Source organism: Zosterops lateralis (assembly GCF_965231275.1).
Source record: "Zosterops lateralis genome assembly, chromosome: 26".
Classification (NCBI taxonomy): Eukaryota; Metazoa; Chordata; class Aves; order Passeriformes; family Zosteropidae; genus Zosterops; species Zosterops lateralis.
Genome location: NC_139786.1, coordinates 2,814,481 through 2,836,972, shown reverse-complemented (window position 1 = coordinate 2,836,972; position 22,492 = coordinate 2,814,481). Strand labels below are relative to the sequence as shown.

Here is a 22,492-nt window from a genome sequence, read left to right as displayed (position 1 = left end):
AGCGACTCGACCGCGCATCTTAATGACGCCCATGGGGGCGGAGCATGTCGCCATGCCAACGGCGCCTCCTGATGACACACAGCTACGGGCACCGCGAGGGGCTGCTCGCCGCGGGGCCGGGCTTGTCGCCATGGCAGCGGGGCTGTGCAGGGGGGCCTCTGCGGGGCTCAGCCCCGAGCCCTGCGCGCTCGGACCGGCCGGCCCCGCTCTGAGCCGCCGTGCCCACATCCGGACCCTGCCGGGACACGGGGTTAGAGCGGCCCCGCCGCCCGGGGCCCGCAGGGGAAACCTCCGCAGACCCGCCCAAACCGAGCGCGGCTGAGGGACCGCTGGGGGCCGCGCTGGGCGGGGGCTGCACAAACCCCGCCCCTTGCACCGCCCACCCCTCAGGCCCCGCCCAGAGCAACCCCTCAGGCCCCGCCCCGGCCACCCAAGGCCCCGCCCCGGAAGTCGCGCTGGCCCGGGCCGCGCCGGCCATGGGGAAGGAGCAGGAGCTGCTGGAGGCCGCGCGCACCGGGAACCTCCCGGCCGTGGAGAAGCTGCTCTCGGGGAAGCGCCTCAGCTCCGGCTTCGGCGGCTCCGGTGGCGGCGGCGGCGGCAGCGGCGGCTCCGCGGGGGGAGGCGGTGGCGGCAGCGGCGGGAGCGTCGGTGTGGGGCACCCGCTGTCCAGCTTGCTGAGGTGAGCGCGGCCCCGGGGCGGCACCGAGGGGTTTGGGGTGAGCCGGGGGATCTGCGCCGGCCGGGAGTTGGTTGTGTGGCTGCGGGACGGGAAGGGAGAGGGAGATTTGGCTCCAGCTGGGGGCTGCAGGGCAGCGGGGCTGGGGGCAGCTGTGTGCAGGGATGGGATGTGCTCAGGGAGCGCGGCCGGAGCGCTGCAAAGGGACAAAGGGAGGCCGGCGGTCCTGGGGCTGCAGCGCTGGGGGGACACCGGGGACTGTCCCCACTCTGTCCCCCAGGGGGGTCGGCTGGAGCTGGACTCTTCCCTGGGTAGGAATCGAGGGCCGGGAGGGTGGGATGAGACATCGCAGCGGGCTGTGAGGGGCGTGTGAGCTGCGCACCGCTGAGAGTTCGGTGGGACCAGAGAGATGCGAGGGGGCCGTGCCAGGGGGAGCCCCTCGGTGTGCTGGGACAGCAGAGGGGAGCGACTTTCTGTCTGTCTGCAGCTGGCAGTGCCGGGGCTGGGTGCTGCCTGTCCCCTGGTATCGCACCGCTGCTGTGAGCACTGGTGGCACTGGCGGCACCGAGAGCTGTGCTGTGTCCCGAGGGCTCCGTGGCCGGGGCAGGTTCCCCAGTGGGAGCTGCAGGATGATTTTCCCGGGGCAGATTTGCAGCCGGGTGTCGGGTGGGGTGTCCCGGCCCTGCGCTGGCATTGTCACAGCTGGCGGTGACACTCTGCCGGGTCTCCTTGTCCCCATGCTGTGGGATTTGCTGGTTGAAGGTCTTGGATCTTTGTTAGGATTTTTCTCCTCTTCCCCGTTTTTTTGGCATTATCTCTCTCTGCTGTGGTTCAGGAGCTGCAGCCGTGGGCCACTTGTGCCTCTGCCGGGGATGCTCCTAGTCCCTGAGCAATTGGTTTGCACTGGGAGGTGTGGAGGAGATTGGTGTGTCCAGTGCCAAGTGACACTGTTGCTATGCAACCTGACTGTTCAGAGGGATGTGACTTGCCCCTTTTTGGCCGAATTTGATCTGTTTTTCCTTCCATGTAACCCAGTTCGGTACCTGCAGGTTGTGCTGGTGGCAGAGGCCTCCAGACATGGGAGAGCTCACCCTGCCCTGAGGCACACCTTTGCCTTTGTGAAACGTAAATCTACCCTTGGGTCGAGCTTTGTTCTTATCTTTTGATATATTAAACAGTCTGAGCCCTTGTTTGAGTGGGATGGATGTGCCCACAGGGGGCTCAGATCAGTGCAGAGCTGAACACAGTGTGAGCTGAGCCTGATCTGAGCCACTGCCTGAGACAGCACCTGGGCACGATGGTGCCTTTTCCCTGCCTTTCCCTGGGACATGCCCATGGTCCTGGAGCAGTCCTAAGGTGCCAGAGTGAGCCAGAACATCCCTCTGACCCTGACCTGTGACTGTGTTTCTCACTTTGTGCACAGACCCCTGTGTGAAGGATGGTGTCTGTCACAGCTGTCACTCACATTCTGTGTTCACTGCTGTGGCTGTTGGATGAGTCTGCTGGTGACACTGGAATTATCCCTTTCCCCTGCCCAAATCCCAGCCCCTGAACCTGTTTCTCTCTGTACAGCTGGGATTTGTGCCTGTGACACTGGTTCCTGGCCTGGCTGCAGGTTGTGGGGCTTGGCAGTGCATCCTGTGTGCCCCATTGAGGGGCTTTGTGGCTGTTTCCCACCTCCTGACCACTTGCTGGGCTCTGGCTCTGTGAGACTCCTCCAGGTGAGGGGGAGGTTTTGATGAGAAGCAGTTGCTGAGTGTCCCTGCAAGGAGAGGCCAGAGGGTGCAGGAGACAGGCTGGGACAGGCTGTAAGGACCAGACAGATGAATTTTAGGGTGGAGAAAACCTCACCTTTTCCAATGCTAGAACATGGGAACTTTTCTAATGTAGGATTTTGCCCTCCTTGGCTGTGGGGAGAAGCCTGCCCTCAGTCAGGTCTGTGTGCTCCGTATTTTCCCTTCCTCAGGCAGCTCCTGGCCCTGCTCAGGCTCCTCATGTCTGTGAGGATCTCTCCTGACAGCAGGAACTGCTGAGCTGCTCTCCACCCCCAGAGCTCATTCCCAGAACAGGATCATAAACACTCTGCTGGGTCGGCACCTTTGTTCTTTTCTCCACCCGATTTCAGGTCCCTCTTTTAATTCCTACTTTATTTATCTTTTTAAGTCCTGCCATTTGGATAACCTGTTCCCAAAGCTCTTCTTTCCTGAGGTGCCTGTCACAGCTTTTTCTGTCAGTTCTGCGTTCCAGGTGTCTCAAAGATACAGTTTTGGATGGGGCATTCCCTGGAATTCCCACATTACACCTGGTGTGTGCTGAGCTGGCACCTGCTCTGAGCTGGCACTCATTGGTTTGGGCCATTTCTCTTCCAAAGAGAGCAGGTGCTGCTCCATGAAGTGGTAGAAGATGCCCCTGGCAGTAAATTCCTTGGGATGTGGTATTTTATCAGGTAACCCGAACTGCCATCAGGGTGTTATCAGTTAAATGTGACCTTTGTCACTGTCTGGGCTGCAGTTGCTCCTGAGCAGGGCCAGCTGGGTGTGGAGACAGCACAGACTCCAAACACCTCTGGCTGCAGGTGAGCAGGAAGCAGCCTGGGATGGAGGGGGATAAGCCACAGGAGGAGGAATTTAAAAACAATTTAAGTCTCTCTGGAGGGGTGAATGTGCCAGGGTGTTGGGCAGGAGGATAAATCCCAGTGTGAAGCTGATGGGAATGGGGAATGCAGACAGCAGGCTGAGGGAATGAGAAGGATGCAGGAGGGGGAAAATGGGAGTGTGGATTTGCCAGAGCAGATGGTGGGCTCACAAAGAGGTGATGGCTGCCAGGGTTTGGGAGGCTGGGCTCCCTGCTGGCATCCACACAGCCCCTGGGATCTGCCAGGGCCTGGGGAGCTGCTGGAGGCCTGGCCCAGCAGGGAGCAGATCCCAGCTCCTGGGCCAGGCCTGGCTTCTCTGGTTCCAGCCATGGATCGTGGCACAGGCAGGAGCACTGTGTGAGGAGCAGGGAGCAGCCAGAGAGAAAATCCACTCTGTGCATGCACAGCTTAAGGCTTATGAGCAACAGCAAGTCCAGAAATCAGAAATGGTCTGTGAATCCTTGAGATTTCTTGGGGTTATGAGCCACTTCTGCATCGAGGCTGCAGAATTTAATTTATTGGTGTTTTTTGGTCTTGTTTTGTTTTTTTTTTTTTTTTTTTTTTTTAGTGGTTCACTGTGAAGTTAAAGATGGGAAACAACAGAACAATCTGTGGCTGAGCTATCAGGCTGCATTCAGGATGTTTTGCCAGGAGCAGTGAGGGATGGGTTGTGTTAAAGCCAAATCTGCAGAAGCGGCTTTTTATTTCCATCTATTGCTGCGAAAAGTCTGGGTCTGTGTTGCCAGAGGGGGAAACTGAGGCTGCTGCTGAGCCCCAGATGGGATATGCAGTCCCCAGGGAGTGTATCAAGGAGATGCTTCTGCTGGGAATGAGGAGTTTGGGTGCACATCTGTTGTGGGAAGGGTCGAGTGCTGCTCCACAGAAGCCACAGCCCTTGTTCCAGCCCATTTTCCCCCATTGCTGCTGGTGGGGGCTCTGGTTGGTTTAGAGAATGATGTGATGGGTTGGCAGAACACTTGAGGTGGCTCCCAACAGTCCAAGGGTGGTTAGGAGTCAGAAAAATGAGTTATTTTTTTAAAAAGTGGGGTTTGGTATTTGTTCTGGTGTGGCTGATGGTTTACAGCAGGGCTCTGATAGTGCCCTGTGTACTCCTGAGAGGTGAGGCTCCAACTGTGCCTGTCTGCTGTCATTCCCTGGGGAAGGGACACGGTGCTGTTCCCAGGGAAGGGGGGATTGCCCTGTCTGAGGTCAGGGTTGGAGTGTCTGTCCCTCTGTGTGTCCTCAGGCCTTGTGGGTGAGCACTGGGTCCTGCAGTGTCCAGTGGAGACAGCAGCAGGAGCAGCAGGGGGGCTCCAAGGTCGTGTTTCCAGGGTTGTACAAACAAGGTGCTTCCCTCTCCTCCCCTTCCCCATCACAAGGGAGCTGCTCCTGCTGTATTCCCACAGAACAAGGCAACGTTGGGTCTTCCCCTTGTCCTGCTGCTGTGATTCATCATCTCACCCACTTCAAACCTTCTCCTCTCCACACCCTCCGTGCACACGGATCCTTCCTTAATTACACCCCTGAGCACAGGGATTGCTGAAGGTGCTTGTGCCACAGGCACAGGTGTGCACCTAGGCTCAGCTGGGAATTGTTTCCTAAGTGCTTCTTTTAAGAATTCAAAGGCTGCAGCTACTGGCTGTGACTGTGCAGGGTTTTGTCTCTGTGTGATGTAGTTTTGGAAAGTTTTTGTTGCAGCTCTGTGCTCAGGGCTGGGTCAGGAGCACTGGGCTCTCCTTGCTCAGAGATCTCAGAGCAGTGGCATTAGCCCTGCCCTGCTCCACTTGCCCGAGCCAGTGGGCAAAGCAGCACTTGTGGTTTCACAGCACTTGTGGTTTCACACCACCTGTGGCTTTCTTGGACACCAAGATGTGTGGGTGGGTTCCTTCCTGTGAAACTCCCTTGAGAGAGCCCTGTCTTGTTCCCTTCCCAATGGGCTGTGGGCAGCCCCAGGGTTTGGGTGGCAGGGAGGGGGATTGGAAGGCTCTGCACAGGTGGGTGTTGATGGGGCTGAACATTCTTCCAGGTGTTGGTTTCCCATCAGTCTTTACCCTCGTGCTGAGTCCTCTGGTGCTCTGGGAGTCTCTATCTTGAGAATGTCAATGTGTCATCGTGTTTGTGTCAGACAGAGGGTGAGACCTCAAGCTCAGTTTTTGCCTTGCTTTGAGAGTGTTTTGAAGTGCCAGATGACTTGTGGAAATATTCATATGCTCGTGCAGGTTACCTCAAATGCTCCATCAGGGAGTTGCTGTGAGCTAAGATGTGGTCTGAGGAGTGTCATGGGGGTCCTGGTCTCAGGTGAGGAGCATCAGGTGGGTTCTGTTGTGTTGAGGCTGCTCAGGATGTTGGAGCCAAGGCAGCTACTGCTGCTGTTGGTGCAGGATGTGAACAGTCACAGTGTCCCAAGGTGCCAGGGGCTGGAGCAGAGCCCAGGCTCAAGGTTCTCAGGTGTTTTTCCAGTTGCCAGGTTACACACCTTCCCAGGGGCATTTGCAGGGCTCACCTAAGGTTTGTGCTCTGTCCTCTCATGGAAGGAGCAGCAAAACACATCCACTACATGCATTTAGTCATTTCCCATGCCATGCCTGGGCCTGGCTCCAGCGCTGGCTGGAGGATCCTGAACAGCTGTACAAAGCCTGAGTTGTTTGTGCTCAGGTGCACAGGAGACTCGAGTGCCCTGAGAGGATGTTTGTGAGGTTCCCTGATGGCTTTTTGATTTGCATACACCAAGTTCTTATCCTACCATTGAGCTGCATGAGGAATTTTGGGAACAATATACAGCTACGCCTGTCACCAGTCCTGGGGTATTTGAGTGATGGGATCCTGACATTTCCACAGCCTCGTGGCCTCCACTCGTGTCATCAGTCCTGAAGGTGCAGAAATATCACTGCAGATCTGAGCCCAGGCAGAGCACTCTGTGTTCTGAAAGCAGGAGTGATGCAGAGCTCAGCTGGATGCTGAGTGTTTGACGGATGGGTTTGTGCAGTGTAAAGATTCCAGCTTGATCTGGCCAGAATGAGGGGCCCAGCCATCCCCAGCTCCTCTTCTCGAGGTTTGTCTGTGCCAGGGGAAACGCTGCAGCTGGCAGGTCTAACAAACTTCTGTCTCCTGAGGCTGCACAGTTCCTGGATCCAGCAGGAGGGAAAGGCAAGAGGAGCAGTGTCTGTCTTTCCCTTCTGCTCCCTGTGTGCAGCAAGTCGTGCCCCAGCAGAGTGTTGGTGAAGTGGAGCTGCTCCACTCAGTCCCCTCTGGCTGGGGAAGGTCTTTTGGCAGGGAGCAGAACTTTGTGGAGATGAATGGTTGGAACAGAATTCGGTGTATTGGGAGCAGCTGAGCTAAGAAACAGCGTTCACCCAGCTGGATTTTTGTGAGGTAACGCATCATTTCAGTGAGACTGAAGGACAAACAGGATAGAAAACACATAAGTGAAAGGTGTGACACAGAGTACAGGTAATACAGAATGGAAGAAATGCATCCGTGTCGTGCCAGACCAGAAGGAAAGCTCCTCTCAGCTGCCCTGGGACAAAGGACAGGCAGTTCCTGGGGGCTGAGCCCCTCCTGTGGCAGTGCCTGAGGGACTGCCAGGCTGGACCTCAGCAGAGAACATGTGCTGACACCTCCCCTCCCTGTGAGCCCATCCAGCTGTGCCATCCACTTCTGCTCTGTTCCACTCCTCAGGTACAACTGTGGGGTGCTGTGGTGCTCTGGCTGTTTGATCCTCTCAAAGTGATGTGTCCTCGAGATGAGAGGGTCCCTCTGAACACGGGTGATGGTCATTTCCTCTTGTCACTGCAGCACAAGCTCTGCCTGACGCTGAGCTGGCACTGTCACTGTCCCAAAGAGCTCACTCCAGAGTACAGCTTAGTCATGGAAATGAGATAAATCCTATTTCACAGAAACTGGTAAAAATAAAACTATTGAGGATTGATTTGTTTCTATAGCAACCGACTGGCGAAGTGAACACAGCTGCTGTCTGCAGGAGGGAGGAAAACAGAGCTGGAAATGTCGGTGCACCTGGGCTGGCTGTCAGCAGCAGAGAGCCTGGGGGCTGGGGAGGGGGCAAAGGCTCAAATAAAGACAGGGCAGGAAGGTGTGAGCTGCCTTTGGAATGAAATTTGAGCCGGAGTGTGTGAATGTGCCCTCTTCTTCACAAAACGTGGAGAGCCTCAGAGCTCTTTATGTCCTGCTGCCAAAAGATTGCACTTCTGCACCCTCATGGTTGGGGAAATACCCTGCCCTGGGTCAGGCAGGGCATTAATGCCACATGGTCCCTGGGTATCCATCACCTCACATGCACATTTCTAGACCTCAATCCAAAAATTACTTTGTCCTGGTGCCATAACTCGATGAGAAATACTCAGCTTTGAGAAGTTTGGATGAATCAGATTGGAGTTAAACTTTTTTGATTGCCCTTTAACTCCAACTAAATGTGGTGCTGGATGCTCAGCAGGGATTCCTGCAGGTGTTTGTATCCTGGAAGAAAATCCAGTTGAGCCTCCAGACTGCTTAAGTTTTGAACTATTTCTATTTTGGCAGTGTGTGTATTTGTGTGGTTTTTACTTTTTCCTAAGCCAAGGATTTTAACTGGCTCTGGCACATGCAGGATGTGAAGGTGGCTGTTTCCCCAGGGTTAGTGAGGGTGAGCTGTTTAAATGTTTGAGAGGCTGCAGCATGCAGAGTGCTGGGGCTGTATGTTTAGGTACATGCTTGGCTTGCTGACATGTGGCTGTTGAGGGTTTCAGGTGAAAATCAGGGTGTATATCTGACAGAGCAGGATGCTGAGGGAATTACAAGAGGAGGAGGAGTGTGTGTGCATGGCTTTACTGGACACTCTGCAGGAGCCTGAGTTATTCAGCTGAAGGAAAGTTGAGCTGGAGTTGGTGTTTAGGTTTGGTAAGCCCAGGTGCATTCACACTCCTCCCTTGTTATTTAAATACATGGTTTCTTTTAAAGGGAAATTAGATTTAAAAATAAACGTCACCACGAAAGAACAAAACCCTGTCTCAGAGTGAGAGCCATAAATACTATGTAAATACATTATCTCATTAGATTTTTATCTAATCCTGTTGCCTGCTGTTGTGCAGACTCCTTGAGGCGAGCAAGGCTGAAGATGTCATAGGTGGTCTTTCAAATCTAATATTGAAATGGGTTGGAAATTAGGTGAATCAACTTTTGCCTCATCCTAATTAAGACACTGAGAAATCCGCTCAAGTTTGGCATTACAAAGTGCCTGATTTTAGAACAGAATCCGATTCCAAAGGCTGGATGCCTGCTGAGGTTTGAAGCACCCCCATGCAGGAACCCAAGTGGGCTCCACAGGCTCTTCCTCCCTGCTCTCAGTTTCAGGAATCAGCACATTTTTTTTTTTAGGAATCAGGAACAGGATTAGGATAAAACCTTAAGCTCTGAAGACTTCAAAGCTTTGCGTCGTGATCTTGGTTCTGTTACAAGGACAGTGAAATCCATCAGATGACTTAAATAAGAGGCTGTGTCCTGTGGACTTGCATTGGCTTTTTCCTAGTGCTTCTTTCCAGTGATTTCTTAAGCCATGGTTTCTCACTGCACAGTGGGGACTCTGATAGAGTTGAGTGCCCTGTAAGAGATGTTTGACCTCAATTCATCCTGTGATCCCCAGGGCTGACTTGTGGCTGTCCTGGGGTGTTGTTAGTAACCACCTTTGCATGATTTTCAGTTACTGCGTTACCCCTGTGCCCCCTTCACAGCTCCTTTCAGCCTGTGAAACTGCCTGAGCTCCTGTGGCTCATCTACTCTGGGTCAGAACAGCTGAAAATGGAACTTGGAGGACGCGTGGAATTCGTGCTGGATTTGGCATTTTGGAAATATTTCCTCTAATCTCAACAGAAATTATTTCACAGAAGGAGTGAAACAGGATGTGACCTTGACATTCCTTTTCACTGAAAATAAAGACTAAAGAGAATTGGTTTAAAAGCTCTGAGGATCCTGGTTGTTATATGGGTTTGAGTTGTTACAGCTGAGATATAATTATTTGCTGGGGCAGTCACAGTTCCCCTGAAATTGTTTGAAGTAATGGAATTTTATCCTGCATATATTTAGGAGTCTGACTGGCGTAGGTACATTCCTTCTGTACATTAAAACTGTCAGGCTGGGGAAGGCTCTGTAGCTGAAAGCAGCTTCTTGCTGGGAGAGCTGTATTGAACAGAGAAAAGGCTCAGAGCTGGGTCTGTTCTTGCAGAGAAGTGGGCAGAAATATTTCAAGGGATTTGGAACATCCTATGTTGCATATGTTCCCCAAAGAAAGTTTTTTTTCTGGTGAGGAAAAAAGCTGTTTGAGGCTGTCATTGTAGGCAGAGTCAGAGCTGGCATTTGGGTGAAACAAGGACTGAAAGCTGCAGATCCACCATGAAATATGTGGGGACATCTCTCTTTGCTGCCTGTTCCATTATTGGTTCCGTTTTCCAGCATTAGGGGTGGGTGCAGCTGCCTCTGGCAGCTCTTGGGGAGTGTGTCCCTGCCCTTCCCCAGGGCTCTCGGAGCAGGGCAGGACCATCACACTCCACCCCTCTGTTTGACTGCCTGGCTCATGCCCTCAGCTCTCAGCACTCGTGTTTTTCTGCTCTAACCTTATCTCTGTACAGATAACGCAGACAAGTAATGACAACTTCTCGGAGTTATCTGGGGATTCGGGAATAATTTCCTGCCTTGGCCATTCACTCCTGTTCCTGCTCTCTGACAGATTGGATTTCAAGGATGCTTCTGGAGTAAAAGGATGTCCTTTCTGATTTCCATCCTTCTTTTGCTGAGCTTTTCCTTAGGAACTAAGTCATTGCTTTCTCTGCTTGTTTAGCATCCACCAGGAACAAGCAGAGCTGATCACGGAGCTCTGTGGTTGCTCAGGTGTGTCCCTCATCTTCCCATCTGAGCCACCATGGGGTCACTTCTCTGTTTGCCCTCCTCCTCCTCTCACTGTCTTTGCTCTCTCCTTCCCCTGTCACTTGCTCTTTGGGCACCCAATTAAAAAGCTCATCAAGAAGGAATGTCTCTGGAGTCAGTGGTGTGTCAGTGCCTTGTTTGTGTCCTGCACTGTTGCCAGTTAATCTCTCCTTGCTGTGTCTTTCTTTAGCCCTCAGGGAGTCCTGGCTAAGCTGGAGCTGGGATTGATACAGGCTTAAATGGAGCCATGTGGGTGAGCTGCTGGTGTGGGCTGTGTTCAAGGGTAAAGTGTGCTCCAAACGCTTCAGTGGAACCTTTGTTGTGGCTCTGAATTCTCCAGTCCCGTGTCCTCTTCCTCGAGGGCCTTGCCTCTCATCCTGTCATTCTGCTGTTTGGTGTCAGAGCTACTCATTTCCTTTATCACTCCAGCACTGTGTTTCTCCTGCCTGTCCTGATGTCCTGGGGTACAAACCCAGGGGTCCCTCCCAACGTCCTGGGGTCTGCCCATGTGCACAGAATTGAGCACAGCAGTGCCAGCACCGATTCAGAGCCCTCATGTCACTGATCTGGGCAATGTCACAGGGGAAGGGGGATGTCGTGCAAATCTCTGTCTCACTGGTTTCAGTCTCCCTAAAGGCAAAAGTGCACTCTGTGTGCAGTTGTTGGTAGAAAATAATTGCATTTGCTTTTTTAATTGCTGTAGGGAAGGGGTAATTCGGTCCCCAAATCTCTGTCTCTGCTTGACTTGGCCTATTTACCTGCTTTTCATCTGCCCCAGGTCAGACACGTCACAGTTCAGTGTTCCAGGCATCAGGGCTGGGCAGCAGCCAGGCTGAGAGGGACGTGAGCAGCGTTTGGGAAGGGCTGGGCAGCAGCCAGACTGAGAGGAATGTGAGCAGGATCTGGGAAGGGGTAGGGAGCAGCCAGGCTGAGAGGGATGTGAGGAGAATTTGGGAAGGGCTGGACAGCAGCCAGGCTGAGTGAGATCCGAGAAGGGTTTGGGAAGGGCTGGGCAACAGCCAGGCTGAGGGGACATGAGTGTGGATGACATGGCCCAAAGTGAAGGGCCAGTGCCCAGGAAGAAGCCATGGTGGCCCAGAGGAGCATTAGAGCATGGCTGGCTGGGCTGAGCAGGCAGACCTTGAGAAGTCTTTTAGATGGGAAAGAACATGAGGTGGTTTATTGTCTCTCTGCAGAAAGGTCTGAGACTTGACCAGGAGGAGGGTGTCCATGTTTAAATAAAGTATTACTACCCCCATGCCCTTGTAAGTGCAAGGTGCTGGAAATCCCAAATTCCCACTGAGATGTGTATTGGATCTGATCCCTGTGTGTGCTGGAAACAAACATTGACTTCGAGGTGTTCTGATCCTGTTGATGTTGTCTGACAGCGAGCAGAGGGTGACACGTTTTCTGCCATCCCAAAACACTTAATTGACACATCCATCCCGTGCAAGGGCACTGGCAGGAGGGGAGGGCATGTGCTCTACCACCATTTTTTCTGCACAAGTTCCTTTTGATGACATTTTTACTCCAGGCTCAGAGCTTTGTGCATGTCAGAAGGGAACAGCGCAGATGGACACGTTGGGCTCCAGACACGATGCTCCATTGCTGTTGGCTGACTGACACGTCCCATGGGATTCTGCAGCTTGTTAAATCATCTCACAAAGGAGAAGGGGGAGGGAAAGCCCGGTGCGAGGTTGCCAGCTGTAGCCAGCTCAGTGCTGCAGCATCAGCTGCTTGGTGGTTTTGATCAGGAATTTGTGGCTGCCCAGGGTTTCCTTCTATTTCTCTTGAAGTGCTCAATGAAGGGAAGGCCAGCAGAAAGTCTGGCACCTTTCTAAGGAATTGTGCTTTAGTGGAGCCTGGCAGCCTGCACCATCTACATGTGTCTTGCTAATTTCCCCTGCATATTATTATTATTATTAATTTTAATATTGTATTTTCTTCCACTTAGTGCAGTCTCCAGTGCTGTGGGAGCAGAGCTGAGCTGCAAATGGAGAGTGGGGAGTGTTTACCTGAGCAGTGCTCTGGTTCCTATTTGCAGTTCCGGGATATTGGTTTATGACATTGATAATGCTGCTCAGTTCATTGGATTTCTGCAGGAATGTTTTGGTTCCTCTTGCTCCTATTCCTCAAAACTCCATCTAGTCAGACACAAAAGAAGAGAACGAGCCATAAAATCAGTGTTCAGTAAACCTCAGTGAGAGGTTTGCCAGCATTTAGCAAATGTTGTCAAATCTCTGTCCTTTTTTAGGGGTCACTTTCCTGCCTTGAATGAGCTCAGACTTCATGTCAAACCCTCCCATCTCCATGCTGGGTGGCTGCCTTCCCATTTTCCCTGCTCTTCCCTTGCCATCCTGCTGCCTTTGGCCAGGGGGACGCTCCTGCTTCCACACACATCAGCCCCCAGAGCTCCTGGACCCCTCCCCAAGACACTGCTTGGCTTTCTCTGACTCCATGGCTGACCCTTTTTTGCACTTCCCCCAGCAAAGCTTGTTTGGCTCTGGCCCTGAGGTCAGAGCCAGCGTTGGAGCCTGTGTTTGTGGGGCTGCTCCTGCTCCATGGCCTGTCATCAGCTGGGAATGCTCCTTAATGGGAGCTGGTTGCAGAGTGCCTGTAATGCTTTTAAGAATAAAGAGCAGCATATGCACTCAAACCAGACCTATTTTTCCTGTCCTGCAGCTCTTCATTTGCCCCTGCTCGGAGGGATTCTCTGATGTAGCACACACTGCACGCCTGACCCGGCCTTTCTGTCCCCACTGCCACCCCCCACCATACGTTAAGTTTAAATAAATGCATTTTCACTGCCAGGAGCCATCCATAAGGCTGGGGCTGGCCTCTTCCTAATGGGGGATTTTAGCTTGGATGGACACATTTCTATTAGTGGTGCCAGCCCTGTTTGGTTCCTTCCTAGTGTGAGCTGCAGGCCCAGGAGTTAAATGTGTGGTTGTCATGGGTCCTTGCCAACCCAAAACAGCTTCCTCTGGAAATGGGAGATGGTAGCCTGCTTCTGAGGGAAGCAGATGAGCTCACCTTCTGCCTCTCAGTTTCTGAACTGATCCTTCACAGGCTGTTGTCACAACCCATGCAGGTTTTCTGCTCCTGGCCCCCCACTGCTCCTTTCCATGGGAGAAGGGATCATTTGCCATCAGAGGATTAGTTGCTGCACAGTGTTGCTCCACTGGTGGAAATGCTGGTTTCTCACAGCGCCCTGTTGACCTTAGACTGGCTGAACTGTCTGCAGGTGTTGGGCAATGAGGCTGGAGCTGTTGGCAATTGTTGTTGAGAGCTGTTGCTTCACTCAGATTGAACTGGTGAAGTAGAAGCTCAAGGTCTGGCTCTGTGCAGAGGGCCAGGTGTGGCTCTGACTGCTGCAGTGTGTCAGTCAAAGTGAACTGAACCTGAGGATTTTCACTGGAATCCCTGGTCAGTGGCTCTGCTGGAAGAGGGGCTGATTACAGAGCCCAGGCTCAGCAGCTCTCGTTCTGGCTGTGGTGTTGTGTGATGTCAGCTGGGTCACTTCTATGAGTCCTGCCTTTATTATGGTCCCTGCTTTTCCCTGTCCATTCTGGTGCCTTGTACTTGATCTCATGACTTTGACTTTGAAGAAAATCTACCCACTTTTCTTACAGCAAATTAAAATCTAGGCCAAAGAGTTGAGGAGTGCAGAAGGGGAAGCTCATGGCTCTGGCTTCCTCTGCAGCCACTCCAATAGCTGGAGTTTGACCAGCTGTTCCTCTTGGGCTTTCTCAAAACCTGCCAAGAGGGGCTGAGAGTGCCTTGCCCCAGCAATACTTTGCTTTACTCTAAATACTCTACTCTCCAGCCTTGCATCAGCCATTTTTTAATAAAAGCTGTTGTGGTATCTGGTGGTTGGGGTGTGTAAGAAGCAGGGTCCTTGAGAGTTGGGAGTCCCACCATGCCAAACCTTGCCTGCTGGTGAGGTGGCTGCAGCAGTCCCTTCCTCACATTTCAGAAAAACATAAGCAGCTTCCTAACCCTGAGGCTTTGCCCAAAGCCTTTGGGTTGTTTGTGTTCCCTCTGTAAGCAGGAAATACCAAGCGAGGGTTGCGTTTGGTTGCAGGAATCCAGTGGTTGTGGAGAGCTGGGATGTGTGTCTGACCTGCTGTGGTGGCCTCTGGGCATTGGCCTCCAGGGAATCCGCCTCCAGCCCTCTCTTGCCCTCCTGACACTTTGTCTCTAAGGCTTTGAGTGAAGTACACAAATATCTGGGGCCAGTGCTCTGCTGCTTTAAACTTCCTGGGGCCTTTGGGCCAAGCTACTCATGTTTGCTGGTGTTTCATTGTGCTTTTTGTCTGTGGTGTTGGGTGTGTAAATATTGGGGGTCCAACGCCCTCTGCTCTGCACAACCACCCTGAGCTCTCCTGGTGCTTCCTTAATCCGAGTTAGTGAGACCAGAAAGTGGCTCCAAAGGTTCATTTGAGCTGAAAACACCACGTTGTTCTCTAGGCTTGGCCCTGCTTTAGCTCCTTGCCTGGAGTGGTTTTGTGAGCAAAGTTTCTACTGCAGTTGGGAAGAAAGAAATGGAAAAGCAAGAGGACGAATATGGTCCTGTTTAAAGGTACTTTGGGGTTTTACTGTGACCTAAAGCATGTGCTTTATTCAGCAGTTTTCACAAGCAGGAAGTTTTATTTAAGGCCTTCAGCACTTGCTGAATCATGGAGCAAGAAAAAACTGAGCACAAGAAATAGTTTAAATGGAGCGGATTTTGCTGTTTTCAGAGCTTTCCTGATGTCCTCAACGTTCAGTCTTAGTTGTCTTAAGCAGATGCCATTAGAAGCATCTTCAGATGCTGCCCTGGTGTAGAAAAGAGCAGGTGAGACCTGGGTAATCCTTTGAGAATGGAGACCACAGGGTAAAAACAAACCCCTCTTTGATGTGAAGGGGTTTTGGGGAATTGGAGGAGAAAAGACATCAAAAAGCAGCAGTGGTCAAATTGGCTCCAGACCTTTACTGGGGACCTGTATTTACAGCATTCTCCTGCCTGTGCTGGGACTGGGGTTTCTGTTTAATCAGAAACAGCCCAAAGTCACAGAGAGTTCTGGGCTTTGTGCTCTGCTTTTCTCAGCACCCTGTTTCCATACCTCAGGAGAATTGTATTGCCTTTCTGGCAGAGCTGAAGAGGAAGAGGAGAGAAGGGAGTGATGTACTTTACTGCAGTCTCCACATCTAAATATAAATAGTTCCCCTCTTGGATCCTTCCAGTCTGATCTTTTGGGTGATTTGACCTTTCTTTGATAAAAGCTTCCTTTATTTGCAGAAATAAAAAGGCAAAGGGGAGGAGAGGACACAGCAGATGTTTTTTTTTTTCTAAGTATCTTCAAATCCTGGCAGTTGGTTTCTGCAGCACCCAGCGCTTATGGCTGGGCCAGCTCCTTCCTGGGCTCCAGCTTTTCTCCTCCTCTGAGCTCCTTGAACAAACTTTGCATTTTACTCTAAAGCATTGACCTGAAGGTTTCTAAGGAAGTGTTTTATCATGGGGACACCACGCTCCAATGGGGACGGATGCCCCAGGCTCCAGTCCCCAGCCCTGCCCACTGCACCACTGACCCTGGTTTTCCTCGTTTCATAACTTCAGCTGAAAGAAACATTTGTGTTATTTGCTGCTGGTTTTTCATGTTTTCACCCTCAAGCAGTTTGAGCTCAGCTTCCAAGCACAGCTCAGTTTAATGTGCAAAACCACGGGACGCTGGCATTGCCCAAGTTACAGCCCAAGCAAAGACAGCACAGGTGCGATGTTAGAGCTGCTCTAGACTGCTCACAAGGCTTTCTGGCACTAGTTCTAACCATTAATTGCCATGTTAAATCCAGCAATAAATTATTTGGGCAACCACACTGCAAGAGCCCACTGCCAGGAACAAACCAGAGCTAAGCTCTACTCAGTCCCCTTCATGCTTCAGGAGTGCAGAGCTGGATCAGGCAGGGCACTCCCACACACTCTGCGTGGGGGTTTTTGGTGTTTCACTGACATTCTGGAGGTAGTTTAAGCCACCATCCTGTGAACAATGTTATCAGTGCTGGAGGTGCACTGTGTGTGTGTATTGATCTGCATCTGCATGAGTGTCTCCTCCTGGAGCCCAGGATGGTGTGTGGCGTGCAGGATGCCTCAGGATAAACCTCTGATCCTTTGCAAATTGGATTTTGTGGCTCACTTGCCTGTCCTCTTGGATAAAGTTTCCCCTTAGCTGCCTCTCCTCTAGCAGAGCTCGGGTCCATCTCAGGACTGCAAAGCCTTTTATAATGCTCTGCAGATCAGGAGTCACTCAGAAGGGACGGGGACAGACTTTCCATTTCCCACTGAAACATGCTCCAGACTGATCCTGCTGCTTCATTCCCTTCTGGAGTTCCACTCCATCTGCACAAGATTCCTGTTGGGTTGTTTTGGTGCCTTTCCTGCTCGTGTGGCACTGAGGTGCTCCTGGCTAGCAGCCCCCCAGTGCTGATTGCTGTTTTAGAAAGCCTCTGGGCCACTTGAATAGTTGTGATTTCATGCTGGGGAGGAAATGGATTGCTCAGAGAAGGCCAGCTTCAAACAGAGCCACAGCTGGCTGATTTTAAACCCATTTCAGCTGGGGATCAGAGGGTACTGTTAAGTTTTACCCCCAAAGAAAACAAAGCAGGAAAATGCACCACATTAGCACAAATGGGATTGTCAGGGCTCGTAATAAGCCCCGTGTAATTCCTAAAGGGATGGTGTGTAAAACAGGCCAGCACACACAGATGAGAGGTTGTACTGGAGAGGGCCATCATCAGGAAAGTTGAACAGTTCCAGTTTGATTATGGGAATGTACTGGTTTGAGTTTCATGCCTGTTTCTAGGAGAGGGTGGTAGCCCTGATGAGGGACAGCAGACACCACACTCATTTCACAACAAGCTCAGGAGCAGCACTGGCCTCTTGCTTGTGCCATTGTGTGCTGATGTGAGCAAGGCACCCTGCAGGGGCTGGGGAAGAGTAATCCTTGTCAGGGTTAATACTTCAATCTGTGCTGCTTGACTTCTGAGCAAGGGAGGGAAGTTAATGCTCTCAGAAGTGCTGGGAGACCACCTACTCTTTGGTACAGGCTGCCAACAGCTGACAGATGGAAGTGATTTTGGGACAGTGAGAAGTCAGTGTGGGATCACAGTGGTGACCAGGAGCAGACTCTGTATCCCACAGTCTTTGACTTACACCCACCCCTTGTGACTCTTGCTGTGGAGAAGGACAATTTCCCAGAGCCATCAGAATTCTTCTGTGGGGTGTGAATTAGCAGTGGGTCGATGGTTTGCTGTCTCTTGTGGTTCAGTCTAATAGACACATGTTCCTCTGAAATGCTTTTTGGCAAGGCTGTGTATGGCTGGAGGATGTGTGGCAGTGGGAGCTCTGATAGGAAAACAGGAGGGTGAGGTGAAACAGAGGAGTGATTCCATGTGCAGGTGTGTGCTACACACTGACCCCTGTGCTCCCTGTGACTGCCCCTGACCACAGCTGTCACATACCCACCTTGGTGTGAGAACTGTGCTGGCCCTGCCCTTGCCCTGTCCCTGTTTGGTGTTTGCCTAAGTCTTCCCTGTCTGGTTTTTGTCTTGCAGCATCTGGAGGGGGCCAAACGTGAACTGCGTGGACAGTACTGGATACACCCCGCTGCACCACGCTGCTTTGAATGGCCATAAGTGAGTCCTGTTCCCACGCCTGGGGTCGCAGGGGGTGGATGCTTTGTGCTTCCCTGGCCTCCGTTGTGTGTGTCATTCACCAGCTGAGGCACTGGTGCAACACTACTCCATCTTCAGGGGAAGTGGAGAATGTCAGTGCTTTGGGGGATCTCTGATCTTGCATCTCCAAACCACCCTTTTATCTCTAAGCAATTTGGATAAGCTGTAACACCCTGTGAAAGGGGCTCCCCTGCTGACAGTCCCTACAGTCTTTCTGGTGTCCAGGGTGGTCTGGGCCTGCACCACTGTACAGTTGCCTTGTTTTTAAGTAGCTTTAGTGTGGTGGATCTCGTGTTGCTCATTGCTGCCTGAGATACTGAGAAATCAGAGTTAAAGTCTTTATTCACCCTCGTTGTGCTGGTGCAATTTCACTTTGCAGCACAGGCTTGTGGCTGACTTCAGCCCCTGTTCAGCTCCATTAATGAGGAGTTAATGTGGATCTTCCCTGAGCTCATCTCAGCAATATTTATTTCCTTTTTTTTTTTTCATTTCCTTTGGCAGCATTTAATAGGAACACTTAAAAATCACATTTCAAGAGGCTCTCTGAAACACTCCTGTTCAGATTAACTTCTTGTTCAGCACTTGCTGCAGAATGTGAGCTGTGAAACAAGGGCTGAATGACTCACTGAAGTTCCTGTCTCTTGCAGGGATGTTGTGGAAGTTCTACTGAGGAACGACGCGCTCACCAACGTGGCAGATTGTAAGGGCTGTTACCCCCTGCACTTGGCAGCCTGGAAGGGAGATGCTGACATAGTGAAGCTCCTCATCCACCAGGGCCCTTCACACACCAAAGTGAATGAGCAGGTCTGCCTGATTTTCTCTAATGTATCATTGAATCACTTCCCTGGCTGACTCCTGACCCTTCCCAGACCAGTAGCAATGGTTGTAAGGTCCTACTTGCTGGTGGGGTAAGAACGGCACTGCCTAAAGCAATACATTCAGTTCTGAGTTAGTGGTAGGATGAAAAGGTATTTAAGTTTTATAAAGGGACACATAAATATGAGAACTGCTCAACACTTAAGAAGTGGTCTCCTGCTTCTGGGCTTCTAAAACTAACCCACAGTTTTCCTTTCAGCTGCTGGATAGCTGAGCAGGTTTCTAGTTCTGCAGAGGATCCATTGGCTCCCTCCTTTGGGAACTAATCCAAGCAGCTTTGTTCAGTCTCTTTGGCCGTGCTCTCTTAGCTGCTCTCCTGGCTTGTCTCTGGCACTTGCTCCAGTTCACTAATTTGTAAGTTCTAAGATAATTTCAACACTACTTGCCCCTAGATTAATCTTAAAGAATTATTTTTGCAATCAGGCAAGGGAAAAAAAGCCTCTTGGATTTGTTCCTTTTGTCAAACTGACTGTTTTGGTCTGGGGTGCAGAGGGAGTGAAGGCTATGAGACAGCTGTGTCCACTGCAGAGGGCTGGCTCCTGTGGAACTGCCCCGTGGACATCAGAGAGATCTTAAATTGCAGGGAATTTCTGAAATGCTACTGCTGGAAGGCTCAAATATTCCTGATGTTGCAGAGTTTTGTTTACAGGAGCTGGTTTCACAAATGAGGCCAGCTGAGTGCTGTCACTGAACTGTCCCTCCCTGGGTGAGTGTAGCAGACACAGAGTGACAGGCCCAGATTAGGTGGCTAAAGCTGGAATGGGCTGTGGTGGTCCTGTCTCTAAGGCAGGAACATCTGATGTCCCTGTGATTCAACTCCCAAACCACTCAGGTGTTCTTTCAGGAGGAAAGGAATAAACCAAAATAGGTTTGCCTGCCTTGGTGCCAGCAGGCTAAACCTGGGCATTCATTCCAGAGGTAATTCCCAGGTTGGTCAGACACCCCTGGCCTGAGTTCAGCTCACAGTCAAGGTGAGCAGCTGGGGAGTCCCTACTCTTGATTTGCTCCATGGAGACCAAACTCCTTTCAGAGGCTGATTTAAGAGTCCCAGTCCTTCTCTGTGGGGACCCAAGTGCCACACTGAATTTTCCCAGGATGGGTAGCTCAATGCACCAGGATGACCCAGGGATAAATGCTGCTAAAACGTGGTGGAATGAAAAATCTGGTTGTAGTGCAACTCTATATCATTCCTCCACTGAGCAGGAATAAGGAGGAATGTGTGTTATGATGACTCTGGTGACAGTTTTCCAGTTTGAGGCTGTGGTTAATCATGTCTCCAGGCACAGCTGCAGGCACTCAGTCTGATTACATAGGCTTGAGTGCAAGGTAACCCTTTTCAATCAATCTGACAAGAATTGAGTGAGAGCCCAGAGTGTAAATGTTCTGCTCTGAGTCGAGTAGTTAGAGGGGTGATTTTTGCAAAGGATCCAGAGCTTAGTATGATCCTTGCAGGTAATGTTTCATTAATGTCTGTTTAGTAGGAACCCTGTTAAATGAGAGAAGTCAGCTGAGGAGCCTGTGCCTGGAGCCTGCTCCAGGTTACAGCAGTCCCAGCTGGAATGGCTTTTGCTGGCCATGGCTCTGACTGGAACAAGATGCTGTGTCCTGGCATTCCACCCCTTGGAGTCACCCATTGCTTTGTTGCTGTATCTCACCCATTTCATTATCACATTTTTTTTTCTTTTTTTTCCTCTTCCTTTTTGTAGAATGCTCTTGAGATCAAAGAACTCAAAAAGTACGGCCCCTTTGACCCATATATCAATGCCAAGGTGTGTACTTTGCTGTCAGCATTTCACTGCATCATCACTCCAAGCTGCACTCGCGTGCTCCCAGGTGCAATAATACCTGTTCACTTTGCAGCTGCTTGGGGAAAAGGAAAATGGGACCATTGATTTACTGTGGGTTTCTCTCTTCAAAGCAGTTATAGAAACATAATTAAAGGAAAGCTTTTCCTTACTTTCCTGGGGGCTCCTTCCTTGCTTAGCCTTGTAGGACTCGCAGTGATGGTCAGTTTGCTTGATTGGGCTGGATGACTTCCCAAAGGTAATGTCACTTCAATTAAATGTTCTAGGTTTTGTTTCATGTGCTGATGTTGCTGATAAATGCAAAGAGAAGGATTTTTTTTCCCCTGCTTAACCATGGTTGCATTTTCTCTGTGGGCTGTTTGGAGTGAATTTTGATGCCTTTTCTCCTACCAAATGCATAATGCTCTGTGTTGTTTGAATGTACAGTTAATTCCTGTGGTGATGGTGGTGGGGGGAAGGGAGGGCAGTGATGTTCCTGCCTCCCTTCCCAAGTCCTCCATGTCCTGCTTACTACATCAGTCTCTCTTTTGATATTCAGTCTGTGGTGTCGTTTGACCCTTCAGCCCTGGTCTCCTGTTCCTGTTTTCTGGCCTGTTTTGCTCCTCTCTTGTTTTCAGTTGTTTTGAGCTACAAAAGACACAACATCAACTTGTGCAGTGTGCTGAGACTGAGCTGTTGAAGAAGCAGATCAAATTCCTGGTGGTGGTTTCTCAGACACCATTTTTCAGTTTTATTTCTAGTGAATCTGCAAGCCGGGGGTGGCAAACAATCTGTTGCTCTGTCCTGAGACATCTCTGCCATGAGCCACCACGCCACAGCTGCTTCCAGCCAGTTATTTTGGATCCAGCCATCCATGACAGATTTCCCCTCTGCTTGGTCTGCAGGACCTTAGAAACACACAGCCAGAGCTCCTGTGCCTGCAGGGAGTTAGGTGTGGTTTTGTTTCAGGGTGACCAGTGCCCACCCTCTGAACACAAATGTGTTCCCATGAAGCTCATCAGAATTGGGAATTTTTGCAAAAATCCAGATGGGAATTTTATGCCTTTATGTATTCTCTGGAAACATCATAGTTGAGCAGTTCAGTTGCCTGAAAGGAGCTTCCTAAAACATTGTCAACAACCAAGTAAAATCTTACACACTCCAGTATTGGGATGTTGGATGAAGAAGGAATGTAAAGAGGGACTATCCAGGGAATTCCCTTTACTCTGAATTTGTGTTTACAGAGTCTGCTAATTTGGCTTTTATACTGTGGAGAAGTGCACTATTTAAAGCCTCAGTTCAGTGTTCACAATGGCTGAGGTTGTGAACAAGAGCAAGACAAGATTTTGGGAATCTTTGCTTTGGTTTTAAAGAGAGAGAGAGAGAGAGAACTTGGGATGAATCCAACACACAATTGTTGGATTCATCCCAAGTTCTGAGCAGCTTTGCACCAGTTCCTGGCCAGGTATGGTGAAGAGCACATGGAGTTGTACCTGTCACACAGACTGGTTTTTTCCTCAGGAGCAGCCAACACCAGGTTGTCAATAGGGGAGGACTCTGTTGGACACTCAGACACCAACAAAAATCTTACTAAGGAATCTTAGAAGTAGGATGGGTGGGACTGAAGGGCTGTGTAGCCCCTTTCCCCAACCCTGGGGCAGGATCAAGTCTCCTTACACCATTCCTGAGTAGGGTTTGCCCACCAATTTCTCAAAAATGTCAGAGAGGGACAGCTCTGTGGCCTTTCTTTGGCAGTTTATTCAACCCTTCAGATCTTTTCAGGTCAGAAAACTTTCCCTTATTTAAACCAAGTCTCCCTCTGCTCAGTCAGAGCCAACTCATGGTGTGTTGGGAGCAGAGGGTGCAGAATGGACACAGCACTTGAAGGGGCTGTGGATT

General features: G+C 50.9%; 1 protein-coding gene across 1 annotated transcript in view; it reads left to right on the top strand.

Annotated features, from left to right (window-relative positions):
• Positions 1-44: 44 nt before the first annotated feature.
• Positions 45-22,492, top strand: part of ANKS1A (ankyrin repeat and sterile alpha motif domain containing 1A) — a gene marked incomplete at both ends in the record, with an annotated part of 72,492 nt that continues 50,044 nt past the window's right edge. Inside the window, 5 exons of the mRNA XM_083878292.1 lie at positions 45-120; positions 391-679; positions 17,814-17,894; positions 18,581-18,737; positions 20,516-20,578. Coding sequence (XP_083734418.1) covers positions 45-120; positions 391-679; positions 17,814-17,894; positions 18,581-18,737; positions 20,516-20,578 — 666 coding nt within the window. The remainder of the gene's footprint in view (positions 121-390; positions 680-17,813; positions 17,895-18,580; positions 18,738-20,515; positions 20,579-22,492) is intronic.